Raw genomic sequence first — 17,771 nt, 5'->3', positions numbered from 1 at the left:
TTATGTACTATTCTAAGCAAATTCCGTGTACTATCTCATCACCCTTCCAAACAACCCTATAAGGTAGAACCTACGATTACCTTTCACTTTACAGGTGAGAAAATTAAGGGGATGAGAGGTTAACTAACTTGCCCAAGGTGACAGAGCTAATTACTGGTGCTGTTGGGCTAGATACCCAGGCAAAGGCCAAAGCCTTCACTTGTAGAGGGACACCTCTGCTTGGGGTTACTCTGATCCACTCCATGAATCACCCTTCTCTGATATTTTTGTCCTCCTAGCGAATATGGAACTAAACTTTTCTGGAAGGAAAGGAGACCCCTCTAACCCCATACCCTCCTGCTGAGAACCAATTCCTTGGAAAATACTGGCCTCAAGCTGCCCAATAAGCCTTCTCATCTCAGCTGATGGGACCAATGGGAAGTAAGCAGGGTCTTGCAATGAGATGGGGATGGATGGCTGTGATCCTAATGGATTTCTTAGGCTAATGGCCTGGGAGGGGCCCTGGAAGTTTCCCAGCCTCCAAATTGTCTGCTGAAAGCAGAAGGGGAGGGTGGGGCAGATTCATTTGCACCTTGGGTACATATCTGTTCCTGGCTGTGACTCACTTCCCTCTGGAGCAGGGCCTCGGGTGAGATGTTTACCTGTTCCACCTCCCCTTCACACTGCCTTACAGCTCCCCTCCCCGTGGGGCGGATCTCTGACAGCACAGAGCAGCTCTGCCCTTCTGTCTACCCCACGGAGCCCTCGACCATGGCAGCGCTGGTGGCTGAGTATCCAAGCAGCAGGCGGCAGCTGAAGGTCTTGGCTCCAACCAGAAAGCCGTGAAGTACTTGGGCCAGGACTTTGAGACCCTGAGGCAGAAGTGCTTGGACTCAGGGGTCCTAGTTAAGGATCCAGAGTTCCCAGCGTCCCCACCAGCCTTGGACTACGAGGATCTTGGACGATGCTCCCCCCAGACTCAAGGCATTGTTTGGAAGCAGCCCGTGGTAAGGAGATGGGTTTGCTGTTGAGTGTCAGGATGGAGGGCCCTCGCTTCTGGTCAAAAGTAGCTGAGGGAGAAGTTATGGTTCTTGGCCCTATGTTCCTGTAACCCGTATTTCAGCCTACCCCCACCCCTCCACTTTAAAAAACATCTTTTCAGAGGTGATAATGTATAGAGGGAAGGCATGCACTGGCTTTGGAAACAGACAAGTTAGATTTGAATCCTGCCTCTGCCTGTGTGGTCTTGGACAGATAATTGCTGTGATCCTCCGTTTTTTCATCTGTAAAATGGTGCTACTGGCATCTTATTTTTCAGTGTTGGTACAAGGACTGGAGATAAAGGTCAGAGCACAGTGCTTGGCATATAACAGGCACAGAAGGCATGGTAGCTATTGCATAGGACCCCTGGGCCAGTGCAAGACGGAAAAAACCAATGCTAGAAGTAATCAGTCCTGGGGTACATTGTGACGTCGTTGCTGAAGTGTGCAGGGTTGTGAATTGTCATTGTTCTATTGAGGCTAGGGAGTGGAGAGGTGGGGCTGGGGGTCTGTGAATACAGATGGGAGTCAGGGACTCTGGGATGCTGTCACTGATTACCCCCCACCCCAGATCTCAAGGGCAAGGGATGTAGAACCATCCCCTCAAAACCGGGGCCCATGACCTACTGCTCTGTGACCCTTGTCAGTGATTTAACCTCAAGGATAGGAGCCTCCCACACACAGAGTGGTTGTGAGAATTGAGATAATCCTTTGAAGTGCTCTGCTCAGTGCCTGGCCCACAAGTCTCATAAGAGAACACGCTTTGCGACCCTTGGCCAGGGGGCCGTTTGTCTTCTAGATCACGATGGGAAAAATCAAGCCATGGTCCTTATTTTCTTGGCAATGGTTGAAGAGGGAAGTTAAGGAGAGAATAACTCCTTGGATGTGGTCAAAATCACCCTTTAACTCCAACTATCTCTACCCCTTCTGTTTTCATCCTATCAATTTTACACAACAGTTACCACCTCTGAGCATAACTCCTTTGCCCTTCTCCCCTCCAGCCCCCCATAGCCACCTTCCATGCCCCTCTGGAACCTATATGGGTGCTCTGGGACGTTGGCAAAATCAAGGTTGGGAACCATGGTTTTATATTCTAGTGTCAAGAGTTGGCAGCCACATTTCATTTCAACAGACAGTTTTTTTAGGCCTCTGTTTTGGGCCAGGCATTGGCTATGCCCTGTTTAGAAAGGTGGCCGGGGAGAAACTGAGCTGGGATCTCGGCTCTGAGGGAGACTGTGAGGAGGCAGACACATGAATAAAGGACCGACATCCTGGGCAGAATGAAGGAAGTGCTAACAGAGGCATCAATCACGGGCATGGCAATGTGGGATGTTAGGACTGAATGATGGAAAGACTTAGGGGAGGAGAATACACTCGAGTGGAACTGAAGGACCCCCAGGAGCTTGGGGGAGGGGAGATGGATATGGGGGGAGGGGAGAAGATTTCACTCTGTGACCAAAATCAGGTATCTTTAGCCTTTGCCTAGTTTTTCTCTTTCATTTGAAACTCTTAAAGCCCTCACCTCCTCAACCACATTTCACGTTCTCCCCTAAACTGTGTCTTTACCTGGTCTCACTGTCCACGTAAATATGATAAATTCAGACTGGAATGCTGATTTGTGCCTGTCAACAAAATGCTATAAAAGCCAGACCATGAGGTAGTAGAACCTGATTAATGTGGAACTGAAGTACTCCCATTATTGGGAGTTTTCAGATGAATAAATAAAAGCTTGTCAGAATGTACCCTCTCCATCCCCAGTCATCAGTGAAGGATTCTCACTCAGCTGCTTTTGACTAGGCTGTGCTCACGTATCACAGGATACATTATAGGACCCAGTTTTATCCTCTAAGATCTTACAGATTATTGAATAGACTCTTGAGTTTGTAATGACCCTGATTCTATCTCTATTGGGAAGGTGCCTTGGAATCTGGGAAAACTCAGCCTGTTCCTAAATGCTTCATTTCTTTCTTCCCTTGAAGTCTCTCAGGGGCCTGCAGGAAGGTTGGGTGTCCAGAAATGAGGTGCACCAATGAGTTCATTTGCTCTTCTTTGCTCCCCTTCCCTCCCCCCCTCCCCCTCCCTTCCCACTTCCTCCCTCCCTCCCCCGTCCCCCCTCCCTCCCTCCCTTCCTTCCATCCTCCCTCCCTCCCTCCCTCCCTCCCTCCCTCCCTCCCTCCCTCCCTCCCTTCCTTCCTTCCTTCCTTCCTTCCTTCCTTCCTTCCTTCCTTCCTTCCTTCCTTCCTTCCTCCCTCTCTTTCTTCTTTTTTTCTTAAATTGTGGTAAAATACACACAACATATAATTTACCATCTTAACCATTTTTTTTTTTTTTTGCGGTACGCGGGCCTCTCACCATTGTGGCCTCTCACGTTGCGGAGCACAGGCTCCAGACGCACAGTCTCAGCAGCCATGGCTCACGGGCCCAGCTGCTCCGCGGCATGTGGGATCTTCCCGGACCGGGACACGAACCCATGTGCCCTGCATCGGCAGGTGGACTCTCAACCACTGCGCCACCAGGGAAGCCCTGTTAGATTTTTTTTTACCCATATGCACATATGTTTTTTAAATAGAAAACAAGTTAATGATTTTTTTTAATATTTGGAAGAAAAAAAAAAAGCCAGTCCAAAGGCACTGTCTTGGCCCATTTAGGTAGGAGCTAGCAGCTTTATACAAGGCTGTAGGGCTGCCACTTTGAGGTAGGTGAGCAGGGAAAGCGTAGGTCAGATGTGGGAATGGAGCTGAGTTCTCCTCTCTGTATAGGACACTTCCTGACGCCTCAGTGTTTCCATCAGCACACGGGGTCATCATTGAGTCAAGTATTTAATGAGCATGTACAGGGTGCAGGGCATTTTGTTAGAGTGTTATACATTAGCCTCATCCTCTCCCTGTAAATAGGGGTGTTGTCTGAATGGGTGAGGTCACAGTTCCTCATGTCATTATCTCAGCCTTTGCCTTTCTCCTACCCTCCCCCCTACCCGCTTTCCCACCCACACACCCACACAGTATGTATAGCGATACAGAGCTGGCCGTGGGCACCAGCTCCTGCTCTGCCACCCCTGGCTGTGTGACTGTGGGTAGCTCTCCTGCCTTCTCTGGGCTTCAGCATCCTCAGCAATAAAAGGCGGTATGTGCAGTAGATGTTCTCCTAGGTCTCTTCCATGAATTTTGGGACTATCAAGTTCTTTCACTCTTGCTGTCACCATCACTGGGCATCTGGTGACTTGGGTTTTGCAATTGCTTTCCCAATTGGTTTCAGGAATTGTTTCCCAGCCCTCAGTTTATCGTTGGTGTAGCCACGCGTGCAGACGTTTGTCAGGGTGTGCTAGGTGAGTAACTGGGGAGAGTCCTATTTGATTTGGGAGAGAGCAGGTGTGTACGTGTAATGAGTAACGTCAGATTACGCTGTTAGAGTTGACCGACTACATTATGTCTGTGACTTATCCGTATGCGTTTGTGTTTTGAGACCGTACTCTCCATTCTGGGTCTGGAATGCTGGAACTACATTTGGTTCCTCCTAACAAGAGATTTTCCATAGGCTCATTTAACCCCTTTTAGTGCTAGAGTCACGAGCCAGAATTATAGGCATGCAGTAGATAACCACGCTGTGCTGTGTTTTGTAGTGACCTTTAAGTGGATGTAATTTGCCCTGTGGAATGGCCATGTCTATATAATCATGGGCTGTCATAATAGATGCTCTTAGCATGAGTAAGAAAAGAAGAATCCCAGCTTTCCAGCCAAGCTTCTTTCCAGCCCGGAATCCTGGGATTAAGAAGCTTCACTTCCCAACCTTTCATATTCCCTCCAAATCAGGCTCAGTTAAGTTGAGGACATAATTTATTTTGTACGTTCTAGCCTTAAGTGTTGGAAACCGAGGTTTTCCTTGATAGCAGATCAGCACTGTTGATCTCATAAGCCCTCCTGATCCCAGGGCATCACAGTTTCTTCACTGAGTGGGACAACACTGACGTTTCAGGGACAACACGGCTCTGAATTGAATTCGCTGGGCTTCCAAACGGCCAGCCAGTGACAGCTTCAGGAAATAGACCTGGAAACGAAGGCAGGAGGAGACAAATCCTATCTGCTGAAAATTAGCCAAACAAACAAAACCTCAGCGTCCACGTGGCCCCGATCACCCTTTATCCTTCAGGAGATTTCCCCTCCATCCTTTTTCTCCTTGTTCCTCCTGTTCTCTTGAGCCTGTGGGAAACTTTTATGATTTTGAATCACCGGCATTTATTTTAAATGCTTCCAATGTTCTCTCCTTTGACGAGTATAGCCGATATCCCCTTAGCCAGAGCTCATGGTGCGTGAGCACAAAGCAGTGAGAACGATTCGGGTACCACACAGACGCGAGCCCTGTTCCCTGAAAGCCACAGTCTCCTAAGCCTTCGTGTGAGGGCTCACACAGGGGTAGCGTTCTGACCTTTTATTGCTCTGGATGACTGTGCTGTGCCTTTTTCCTTCCAGCTAAATATTTAACCGAATTGAGCACGTGTCTCAGGGAAACACAGCTTCTAATCTATGCTTTTAACAGCTTCTTGTTGTAGATGTTTTGACTTTGGCAAAGGTATTTAATAAGTGTCTTTTAATTGATCAACTTGGATAGATCTTCCTTTGAATAGTTTTAAGCTCAGAGAAAAGAAGGGTTCCCAAAAGAGGCCTGAGCGTTACCATGGTGAGCGTGCGCTGCTGATGGAGCCTGCAGCTAGAGGAGCAGTAAATGAACCTGATTCTCCGAATCCGACTCACGTCAAAGTGAGGGGGCCACGCCGTGGAGGCTGCTCCGGGTTAGCCCTGCTGCAGTGGTGGTTTTTAATGAGCAGAGCGGAAAGCGGGTGTTGAGTCCAATTTCCTGAAGGATGCTGGGTACGGGGCCGGAGGGCCTGTGGACCAGATGGAGCCTCAACGTGTATCGAAGTGGGTGCCTGCACGCCAGGCCTGCAACTCAGCACCAGGGTGGTTGCCAGGAGCTGAGTGACAACAACCTGTGTGGCCTGTGAGACTTGAGCTCGGTGGCGTTAACGATGGGGTGGATCGTGGTGAGATTAAGAAGAAAACTTCCTGATCAGAGAACCAGGGGGTGTCATGCTGCACCTGTTGAATCAGGGTGTGACAGGGATTCATGTTTGTTCAGTGCCTTTCAGGCTTGACACAGCCCAGCACAGTGCAGTGGGGTCTATTCCAGGTTTAAAACATCTTTGTTATTATTTTTTATTTATTATTATCTTAAAAATTTATTTATTTATTTTTGGCTGCGTTGGGTCTTCATTGCTGCACGCGGGCTTTCTCTAGTTGCGGTGAGCGGGGGCTACTCTTCATTGCGGTGCGCGGGCTTCTCATTGCTGTGGCCTCTCGTTGTGGAGCACAGGCTCTAGGCGCGCGGGCTTCAGTAGTTGCAGCACATGGGCTCAGTAGTTGTGGCTCACGGGCTCTAGAGCGCAGGTTCAGTAGTTGTGGCGCATGGGCTTAGTTGCTCCACGGCATGTGGGATCTTCCCGGACCAGGGCTCGAACCCGTGTCCCCTGCATTGGCAGGCGGATTCTTAACCAGTGCGCCACCAGGGAAGTCCTGTTATTATTTTTTAACAGTTGATCTATATAATGAAAATGATGTCCTTTACACAGTTTTGTGTTACCGTGATTTTATTATTATTTTGAATACACACTGTTCAAAAATGAAAACAGCTGAAAGGTCCACCGTGAAGATTCAGCTTCCTGTCTGTCTCCATCTATTCCACTGCTTGCTGTCCTGGAACCTTTTTTTTTTCCTATCCTTTCACTGTTTCTTTATGCAAATTCAAGCAAGTCTAAATACGTATTCTAATTTGTATCCCCTTCTTGCCTTGAAGGCAGCATACTGTAAACATTGTTTAGCACCTTTCCATTATTTGTTATTATTTTACTAAATAAAATGTCTTGGAGCTCTTTCCATGTCAGCGTATGAAGGACTTCATTCCTTTGTAACCACTCAGAATATTGCAGTCCATTGTGCGAAGTACCAGTTGATTTAGCCTGTCTCCTACTGATGGACACGAGTTATTTTCTCTCTTCAGCTATTATACAAAATGGTGCAGTGAATGTCCTTCTCCGTGGTAGTGTGTGTGTGAGGGTTTTTGTCAGCAGGTTTGAAGTGTGGCTGCTTCAGTCACCATGGAATATCTTTCCCTTCTATTTGATTCCCAGTGCTTAGTGACCTCATATTCAGTCCCACTATCACCACTGTCTTATCTACTCTGAGGAAAGGGCCCAGGACAATCATTTACACTTTAGTGTGAATTTGAGTCAGTGGGCCACCAGAGGATTTGTATATTGAACATTATCTCCAGAGCATGAAAGAATTGTACCGTTACATCTTTAGTTACACCAACTCTCACTAACTTATTTCCTTTTGGTATGAATGCAGACAATGAAGCACAGTAATAGAAATCATGGCTTATATTCATAGTACATTACAATTGTTGCAAATAATTCAAAATACCACATATTCATCGTTACCTCATAATTATGGTGCTTATTAGTCGCCACTCCAAAACTTTTATATAGAATGTTAATAAAGAAGTACGAACCTTACCATATTCTAATGTTAAAAACATATTTTGATAACTATTTCAATGTAATTATATTATATATATACGATGTATTTCTCGCCAAGCCAGGCTTCATCCTCGCCATGTGAGCCCCTTGCCTCCCACCAGAGTCTGTGCTCATGTAGAGTCCAGGAGCTAACTTTCTTTGGAGACATTATTATAGGAAGAAAGACTGGGAAGTCTGCAATGCTAAAGATTCAATTGCTCCAGGTAATTCTTACTGTGTAATATGACTTTCTGTTGGGTGACTCAGTCTCTGCCTGAGGGCGGTGTGGTTTGCCTCCACACCAGTAATCAAATGCGTCTCTGTTGATGAAATAGCCCCCAGACAAAATCCCTCCCTGGATCCTCAGGCCTGGAGTTCTTCACCCGGACACACTGAGGAGGGGTTCCCTGCAGCTGCAGCCTTACCACGCTTGGTCTTCCTGGCAGAGCCCACGCTCACCAGATCTAGCAAGGGCCACACACACAGCATCCCTCCAGTGTGAGGAGATCTCAGGGCCACACCGTAGTGAGAGGGAATAAGTTGTTAAGTGTAGGATGATGCCCTGTCGGGCGCGTCAGCGGTGCCCACTTCCAGCGAAGGCTCATGGTTGGCGCATCACACAGGGAACTGCGGGCACCTCGCTTGTCCCTCTGCTGCCTGTCCCAGCACCGTCTGTCTCTCTTTTGCATGTTGGCCCATGCGTGTCCCTCTGAGGCCTCTGTGTCCACAGAAATAGATTCTGTCCCACCACGAAGTACATGCTTCTGGCTTCTTTCACCCGACGCGGTAAGTCATGACTCTGGACTGGCCAGGACTCCTTTAGTCATTGGCTTCAGAGGTTCAACCCAGCCAGCTTAAAGAAAAAGGAGAAGTTATTGGCTCATCCCACTAGACCGTGGAAAGGGAAGGGCAGTGCTGGCCTCGAGAAGCCTGGATCTAGGGATCTAGGTGTTCCTGGAGCTCTCTCTGCCTGTCCTGTCTCCATTCCACCCTCTTCCATGCCAGGCAGGCTTCACGCAGAAGGAGAGATGACCACTAGGGTTCCAGACTTCAACTTGGTAGTATCGCAAACCACCTTTGATTTTACAGATCTCAGAAAAAGTCTCTGATCTGGTGGTTGGGATCTTTGCCCATTCCTTGGGTTCAGCCAGAGGGGTGAGGTGCTATTTGATTGGCTCAGCTTGGGTCATGGGCTTTGCTCTTCTGACTGCCAGGCTCCCCCAAACCACAGGGGGGTTCTCCAAAAGAAGGGGGCAGTGTGCAGTGGGCCGACAGAACGGAGAAAGTGTACCTCAATATGCCAGTGGGGTGGCGGGGACCAGGTCTGGCCAGACTGTGCTCTCCCCGCCCCAGGTCACCTTCGTCCTGCCATCTTCTCCGTGCTCCTGAATCCATCACCCTGCAGTGCTCCGGGACATGTCCCTCCCTGAAGGCTGCTCTCTTTCTCTGGATCTGTGCTACCAGCAGTGCCTAATTCAGCACCCCGGGTGCAAAAAGCCCCCCAGGGAGACCTGGGTCTTCATGGTCTGCCTGTGGCTTCACCACCTCAGTTTGCACAGCTGTACAGTGGGCTTGTAATCAAACCCAGCCTGCCGGGTGGTTGTGATGAGTAGAGAATTGACACGGCTCCTCGTCCGCCCGGAAGTGGGCACTGCGATGGGCAGAAGGGGTTGTAATAACCCTGGGAGCCCTGCCTGTGTGTTCCATGGGACTGACTCTCTTCTGCATCTCTATAATCCACCGTGCTTGGGGTGTAGCAGGGCTCCGTGAATGTTTACTGGACTTCTGATCTGTTACCTAAGCCCTTTGCCTTGTATCACTATTAAATCATGAAGACAGGGGTATCTTACGTCAGAGGCTACTTGTGTTTTTTCTTCCTTCTTTGCCAATATCACTCTTGGCCATCAGGCTGGATCAGGTATTTCGAATAAAGAAATCCCAACCTGGGGACTCCCCTGGTGGTCCAGTGGTTAGGACTCGGCACTTTCACTGCAAGGGGCCTGGGTTCGATCCCCAGTTGGGGAACTACGATCCCACAAGCTGGGAGGCACCGCCAAAGGAAAAAAAAGAAAAAATAAAATCCCCATCCTGAAGGTGACTACATGTCTTTATTATTACTTATTTATTTATTTATTTTTGCGGCACGCGGGCCTCTCACTGTCGTGGCCTCTCCTGTCGTGGAGCACAGGCTCCGGACGCGCAGGCTCAGCAGCCATGGCTCATGGGCCCAGCCGCTCCGCGGCATGTGGGATCTTCCCGGACCGGGGCACGAACCCGTGTCCCCTGCATCGGCAGGTGGACTCTCAACCACTGCGCTACCAGGGAAACCCTCCCCTGTATTTTTGATTGTTTTGTGTTGGGTGGTAATTGCTAATAATAGGAGCCTTATTGAAGGCTTTTCTCTGCAGCGGGCACCAAGCTAAGCACTTTCATAGATTATCTCCTTTTTATCTTTATAACAACTCCAAGAAGTAGCAACTGTATCATGCCATTGCCCTGTAAGTAGCTGCTACTAGATGAGGTAGGTCAGAAGGTGAACCAAATGTTAATGAGGGGTGGGGGAGGAGTAGTGAAGGCAGATGCAAAGCGGGGATTTGAGGAGAGGCTAAGGAGAAGCTGTGTGTGGTCTCAGGGGAGGAGAGAAGGCTCCTGAAACTTCATGATCGTCTTGCCCAGGAGTCTAGGGCGCAGTATTTCATATAGGGGGATAATCCAATTTGCTTCGGCTTCCGAGGGCTCTGCAGGGTGTGGAAAGGCAGGAAGCTAGTCATCCTGCTGCACTAGACCTGGCTCGGACACTGACTGACCTTGAGACGTCCCGTAGCTGCTCAGGGCCTCAGCTGTACAGATCTGGAAAGTGGGGATTAAATGCCCCCTTCACCCGGTGCAGAGCCTGAGAGGTTCAAATGTAGGAAGGCACTCTCCTTTTTGGGGGGATGCTGACGAAGGGGGGGCCTTATGTGATTTCAGGGGAATTCTTGGAGGGTGAAGGGCTGAGCTTCGGGTGCCTTTTTGTTCTCATCTCCATTTTGAAAGAACGCACCCGGCCCAGAAACCGTTGGATTCACCTACTTTGGGATTTGGCAGGATTTATCAGGGGCCAGGCACGCACGGTCCATTAGCCCAGAGTACACCTGCAGGCTCCAAGGAGGTGCAGAGAACGGGCACTTTACACGTAACTCAGAGCGGGAGGTGGTAGTGCTGAATGGACCCGGGCAGAGCAGGGTCCATTGTGACTTGTGAGTGTGACTGGTTCCCAGACGCATTGAGGGAAAGAGACCACTGCAGACAGAGCCCGAGAGCCACCACCTACTAGCCCAGGAGACACTGAGGCTCCTGTTTAGCCCTGGATACAGGAAGGCCACTGGAGTTGTCCCTTCTGAGCAGAAGTGTCGCTTATCGCGGGAGACTTTCTGAAAGCTCGTCTCAGACAGCGCCTCTGGAGTCCCTGTGATCTACAACCGCTTTCACCTTCCCCAGGAGCCCTGCCTAGGGAAGTGGAGAACTAACTAAATTTAGTCCAGCTCAACTTAAAACTTTGTCCAACCCAGTAGTTGAAACAGTCTTTTCTGGTGTAACTCGGTCCCTTTTGGGAAGGGAAGACTCTTCAGTCCTCCAGATTCTTCTCCTCTGTCCTCTCCTCCCCAAGATGGCCATATGGGGCCTCCTGTGCACTGGCCATGTCTGCTGAAGGGGTGGTTGGTCTGCTTCCTGCCCTGCCTTCTGGTGGCATCACACTGGTGGCCTCTGTCCCTTATTTGCTGAGGCCACAGGGGAACTCAGGGGGTTTCCTGAGTGTCAGGCAGGCACCTCTGTCCATCACGGCTCACCACACTCTTAATTCTGTGGGGGCTGCCCATGCCTTCTCTGGTGCAGAACTTCTCCCCACAATGGTTTTCTCTCTGAGTCCCACCTGGGGAGGGTGTCCTCTGGGCTCACCTCACCCCATTTGGGCCCCTCCTCCTTGCTCTGGACTTTTGAAGCCCACCTCTTCCTGCCCATCTCTCTCTGCCCTCCCTGAAGCTGTATTGGCAAGTGGGGTCAGGGTAGAGGGAAGCTGGCTTGCCCACAGGGGACCATTCATCAAGATACGCAAGAGGCCCCCTAAAAATATGTCTGCTGTTACATGTACATCCATGTGCATCTTTTATATTTTTTATGTCCTGATGTCCTCTCTTCCAACTGGAGGTTGATATTTATGTATATTCTTAAACATCTCTCTTGTTGCAAATAAGTCCTTTGTGCTTAAATGATCCTATACAATAAACTGTGAGGTACAAACCCATTTTACAGATTAGAAAACAGGATCGTAAGAGTTAAGGGTTGGCTACAGGTCACTCAGCAGACAAGTCAGGGCCTGAGGATTTAAACCCGGGCTTTCTGAGGGCAAAGGCCGTGTTATTTTGACTTTTCTAAGCTTGTGGTTCCCCGAGGGCAGGGACCACGCCTTTTACATCTCTCTTGTCCCAGTGTCCTACATGAGCAATGATTGCTAAATGCTGGTGAGTGATGATGACATATAAGAACTACTTCCAAATCCTGAAGGAAGGGAACCTCTCAAACATATGTTTTCCAAGGAGAGTTGGAGGCTGGTACGAGATAGGGGAGATTTACAAATGATTCGAAGAGGACAGGAATGTGAATGGAGTGTTCTGCTAGGCTGTGGGGGGTGTGAACATGGCTGATTCACTCACTCCCCTCGCCCTGTGCACAGCCCGGCCAGCCTGGGTAGGCACTGCTCCAGGGAGTGATGTGGCTTGGGGGAGCAGGTAACAATAATCTCAGAGTAAACAGGGGCCCTGAGGATGTCAAAAGGCCACTGCAGAGCTGGAGCCCGATGTCTATCTGTGCTCCAGGGCTAAGCCTGGGGAGAGGGCAGAGGGGTGTCTGGGATGGAGGCTGGCTGCAGGAAGGGGGCTGGGGGGATCCAGTGGAAATGATGTCGTCCAGTTTCAGAAATGTCTAGCTTTGCCTCTGCTTGCGGAGGTGAGGGCTGGCATCTCTATGATTTGCAGGGAAAGAGGAATGGCGGAATGATATAACTCAGAGGGGTGCGCAGGGGGTCAAATGGTCACTCTTCCAAATCCAGGTGGGTGGACCTGAGTCTAATCGTGCTACACCCGAGGTCTTGAGACGAGCACATGTTGGAAGCTGGGTAAGATGACACCCTACTCTGGCTTGGGTGCCGACCTTGATGACCGAGTCAGAGCCCTCCTCTGGCTGTTATAATTTTCTTTAACCAGGGCAGACAGGAGTGAGAGAAGGAAGGGGGAAGCAGAACGTGGTTCCCAGAAGACTCTAGGAGTAATAGACTAAAGAAACATCATTATCATTCTCATTACTGACGTTTTCATACTGCGCAGTTGTTGAAAACCGGAGACTTATGCAAAGCCGTTTTGTCCAACCTCCCTCCAGTGCAGACTTTCCTCAACTCCTGATTTTACTGTGGTCGTTCTGGCTCATGAGGTCTCGATGCGGGGGAAATGATCCTCCATCCCCCAACCCAGGGGATGTTTGGCAGTGTCTGCCATCATTTTAGGCTGTCACACTGGGAGGCAGGTGCTACTGGCATCTAGTGGGTAGAGGCCAGGGATGCTTTTGAACATCTGTCGTGCACAGGAGAGCCCACAGCACAGAATTATCCCGACCAAAGTGTCAGCAGTGCTCAGTTAGAGAAACCTGCTCCAGCTGGATACACTATGTTATAGGAGCTTTGTAGTTTAATTTCTTGTTCAGTTTTAATATTTTTTTCCTTTTTTAATTGAAGTATAGTTGATTTACAATGTTGTGTTGTTTTCGGCTGTCCAGCAAAGTGAGTCAGTTATATATATATATATATATACTCTATTTCAGATTCTTTTCCGTTATGGGTTATTACAAGATATTGAATAGAGTTCCCTGTGCTATACAGTAGGTCCTTGTTGTCTAACTATTTTATAAATAGTAGTGTGTATCTGCTAATCCCAAACTTACGGGAACTTTATTAACTAATACAGTAGCTCTAAATTCTCAGTCTGGTTCTAGTCTTTAAAAAATTTTTAATGTCACATTTCTTTTTTAAAAAATTAATTAATTTTTGGCTGCTTTGGGTTTTCGTTGCTGTGCGAGGGCTTTCTCGAGCGGGGGCTACTCTTCGCTGTGGTGCGCAGGCTTCTCATTGTGGTGGCTTCTCTTGTTGTGGAGCACGGGCTCTAGGCGCACAGGCTTCAGTAGTTGTAGCACGCAGGCTCAGTAGTTGTGGCTCGCGGGCTCTAGAGCTCAGACTCAGTAGTTGTGGCACACGGGCTTAGCTGCTCCGCGGCATGTGGGATCTTCCCGGACCAGGGCTCGAACCCATGTCCCCTGCATTGGCAGGTGGATTCTTAACCACCGTGCCACCAGGGAAGCCCCTGGTTCTAACCTTATACAGTATTCATGTATGCTGTTTTATCTCTCCCTGCTCAAGATATCAACCGCAAAGTGGGCTAAGCCATGAGACTTTCCTGCTGGTAATTAGGATATGAATTGTCAGATCCCATCTGACACTTTGCTACCTACGTGACTTCATTCAAGGAAGTATTTTGTGCCGGGGCCTCCAGTCAGCTCTCGATCTAGCCTGAGAGATGGGCATTGTCGACAAAGCCAGCACGGCCGCAAGTGTGTGTGTATGTGTTTTAATGTCGCCAAAAAGGCAGGAACTGAATGCCGAGGACTGGAAAAGGCAGGTTCACCCACGGGAGGGAGGGGAGGAGGGAGGCTCTGGTGATTGCTTGGCACTAATGTGCAGAGCGAAGACAGCAGCCTGAGTGTGAAACACTGCAGCCGCCTTACCGCGAAGAGGGGACATGGAGGCCTCAGCTGGGGCAGAACATTAAAGATGGATTTTTGGAGAACAAGCACACATTAGCAGGTCAGAATCTCTGCGTTACATTCAGATGTGCAATCATCATGGCATCCTTTACCTTCCTCGACTGCTCTCGAGGAAGCCCTAGTTTGCACTGACCATGAGGTGGGGGGAAACGTCAACTAGCCAATAAAAGGTATTTTCTGCCTCTGCCTGTTTCGGGCTCTTGTCTCTTTCGGATAAATATTCCTCCTTCAGCCACTCTGTTTGGGGGCTTTCTTGCTTCTTCAAGGCTGGCCCCTCTCCGGCCTCCCCAGGACAGTGCCCACATGGAAGGAAAGGCTGAACGTCCCCCAGCCTATGGGAGAAGAGTGGCTGGCCCTCGGGTGCCCGCTGCTGTCCTCTGGGTCCCACTGTTCTCCTGGGACGAGCGTGTGGTGTGATCTGTTCTGCTGGTGCTGTCGGGGTCCAGTGGACCTTCCCTGGCTGACCGAGGCCTGACTCGGTGCGCTGTCACGCCTCGGGCCTGGCCCTGAGCCACGCGGTCGCCATGGCCTCTGTGGTGGGATTGATGTGCCTTCTCCCTGCCCTCAGCTCAGTCACTATCTGACGGCAGAGGGAGACTTGGGGGCGCCCTTTACCACCTTCTCTCACCTCCTCTCCACCTGAGCACTCCGTGTTACCATTTTTATTCTGCTCCCACGTGCCCCGTGGGAAGCAGGGCGTAAATGCTCTCTGCTTCAGCTTCTCTTTAATCTCTCTGTGGTTTTTCTATTGTACCTGCTCCGGCCATTGTTCAACCTCAAGGCGGAAGAGGGGCGATGCAAGCAGTTCCAATGTCTGACCTTTTCTCCTTTTTCCCGTCTCCTCTCCTGCTTGTAGTCCGGAAGCATCTCCACTTCCCCCCTGATGTCTGGAAAATTCTCTTAAGTCATAGCCCAAGTTCTTGCTACCTAGGGTTTGTCATAACACTAGGTGTTTAGATCACCAAGCTTTGATAACATGTAAATGGAATTTTTGAATTTAGAGTTGTTTTTTTTTTTAAGAAAACCTGACTCAGGATTATTCTTTCTTTCTTTTTATTTTTTTATTTTTTTGTGGTACGCGGGCCTCTCACTGCTGTGGCCTCTCCCGTTGCGGAGCACAGGCTCCGGACGCGCAGGCTCAGCGGCCGTGGCTCACGGGCCCAGCCACTCCGTGGCATGTGGGATCTTCCCGGACCGGGGCACGAACCCGTGTCCCCTGCATCAGCAGACGGACTCTCAACCACTGCGCCACCAGGGAAGCCCCAGGATTATTATTTCTTGATTGGCTTAAAATGCGTTTTTGACAGAGCAGAGCAAAGACTTCATTGTAGTGGCTGGGGTCTGCCTGATGTTTACTAGAAGCCCTGAAGCCTGCTGATGCAGTGGGTGGGGAGATCGAGGGGAGCATTATTTCAGCGGAGTAAAAAAATAAATCAGTTTATTACTTTAATAAATATTAAACCCATTACGTATATAACCTGAAGAAGGAGTAGGAAGAAGAAAGCTCAGCTGGTCGCAGACCCCCGGTAAGGTCAGTGATGCAAAACCCTGCCCCTCCAGCTCCCTGGTAAGCCAACACTTTAACCAGGACCCGCCCTTGCTGGAAAGTGGCTGGAGAGGCGGGCATTGTCCATCAAGACTCTTTCCCAGCTTTTTCTGTCCACCCTATTCACCACCAACCTTAGGTCCAAAAGCCTCTCAGTTGCCTTTGGAAATTAAACTTATGCTCAGGGTCCAAGCCGTGTGTCCATGGAGGAGAACGTGATGAATGTGTACAAGCATCCAGGCAGATCCCCAAACACGTTTCTGAAATGTTTTGAGCGACGGCATAAATGTCTGTCTTCCCAAGAGAGCTCTCAGAAGAGGAACACGCTCACTGGATCTGTGCCTTACAGAAAGCATCTTTGTGATGACAGTGCGTGCACACCTTACGGAGTCCCTGGCAGGCATCCCAAAGCCCGTGTATGCACTGCATCTCCTTGCAGCTCTGTGTTGGCCCTGAGAGCCAGGTGGACCCCGGGAAATGGCCACAGTGAGGCAGATGAAGAGAAAGTTAAACTCTCTTCCAGCTGGGCAGCCCCTTTTGATGTCAGCAACTGAGGGGCACTTTGTGTCCGTGCTGTGAATTGTAATGACTACGGGATGTTCCAGGTGGGCTGTTGGAAGCAGCTGTGTGGGAACAAGAATGTCAGTATCAGAAAAGAGCCAGGATTGCACCTCATCATGAGGGCAGGTGCTGCTCTGACCTCTGTGAGAGGCCACCTGGCACAGGGAGGGCTGCAGCCCAGTCATCTGCCCCTCCCCAGAGACCTGCGCCTCCGCCATGGCCTTCCCTTATCTCCCTCTACCCCCGAGCTCTAGAGGCAGGGGCCCCTGATGCTGGCTTAGGTGGCCCCTGTCAGATTCAACGCATGTCCTCATTGGGCTCCACCTCTCCAGACACCAGGGAGATTCAGGTGCAAACATGTAGGTGCTATTGGGGATTTGCACAAGAACAAAATATGAGTCATTGATTCATTTGGTCACATATTTACTTAAAAAAAAATTTTAAGGGACTTCCCTGGTGGCTCAGTGGTTAAGAATCCACCTGCCAATGCAGGGAACACAGGTTGAAGCCCTGGTCCGGGAAGATCCCACATGCTGCGGAGCAACTAAGCCTGCGATCCACAACTACTGAGCCTGCGCTCTAGAGCCCACAAGCCACGACTACTGAAGCCTGTGCACCTAGAGCCCATGCTCCGCAACAAGAGAAGCCACCGCAATGAGAAGCCCGCGCACCGCAATGAAGAGTAGCCCCCACTTGACACGACTAGAGGAAGCCTGTGCGCAGCAATGAAGACCCAAGGCAGCCAAAAATAAATAAATAAATGAATAATTTTTTAAAAAGATGATGAAAAAATAAATAAATAATTTTTAAAGTCTTTTTCATTAAAGTATAGTTGATTTACAATATTTGTGTACAGCAAAGTGATTCAGTTTTATATATATATATATCTTTTCTCATATTCTTTTCTATTATGGTTTATTACAAGATATCGAATATCTTGTCCTACCTGTGCTATATGGTAGGACCTTATTGTTTATCCGTTTGATACAGAGTAGTTTGTATCTGCTAACCCCAAACTCCTAATTTATCCCTCCCTCCTTTCCCCTTTGGTGACCATAAGTTTGCTTTCTGTGTCTGTGAGTCTGTTTCTGTTTGGTAAATAAGTTCATTTGTGTGCTATTTTAGATTCCACATATAAGTGATATAGATCATATGATATTTGTCTTTCTCTGCACATCTTTATTTTTATTCATCAGACGGTCATTGAGCCCCTACTCTGTGTCAG

The 17,771-nt window shown here is 49.3% G+C and overlaps 1 protein-coding gene across 1 annotated transcript in view; it reads left to right on the top strand.

Moving 5' to 3' along the window:
* Positions 1 to 750: 750 nt before the first annotated feature.
* Positions 751 to 17,771, top strand: part of CAPN8 (calpain 8) — a gene marked incomplete at both ends in the record, with an annotated part of 85,977 nt that continues 68,956 nt past the window's right edge. Inside the window, 3 exon segments of the mRNA XM_082649375.1 lie at positions 751 to 766; positions 769 to 986; positions 4,275 to 4,344. Coding sequence (XP_082505501.1) covers positions 751 to 766; positions 769 to 986; positions 4,275 to 4,344 — 304 coding nt within the window.

The sequence above is a fragment of the Grampus griseus genome, assembly GCF_964374135.1.
Source record: "Grampus griseus genome assembly, chromosome: 1".
NCBI classification, from domain to species: domain Eukaryota; kingdom Metazoa; phylum Chordata; class Mammalia; order Artiodactyla; family Delphinidae; genus Grampus; species Grampus griseus.
Note: the sequence above shows the minus strand (reverse complement) of the source record. Positions and strands in the feature narration are given on the sequence as shown.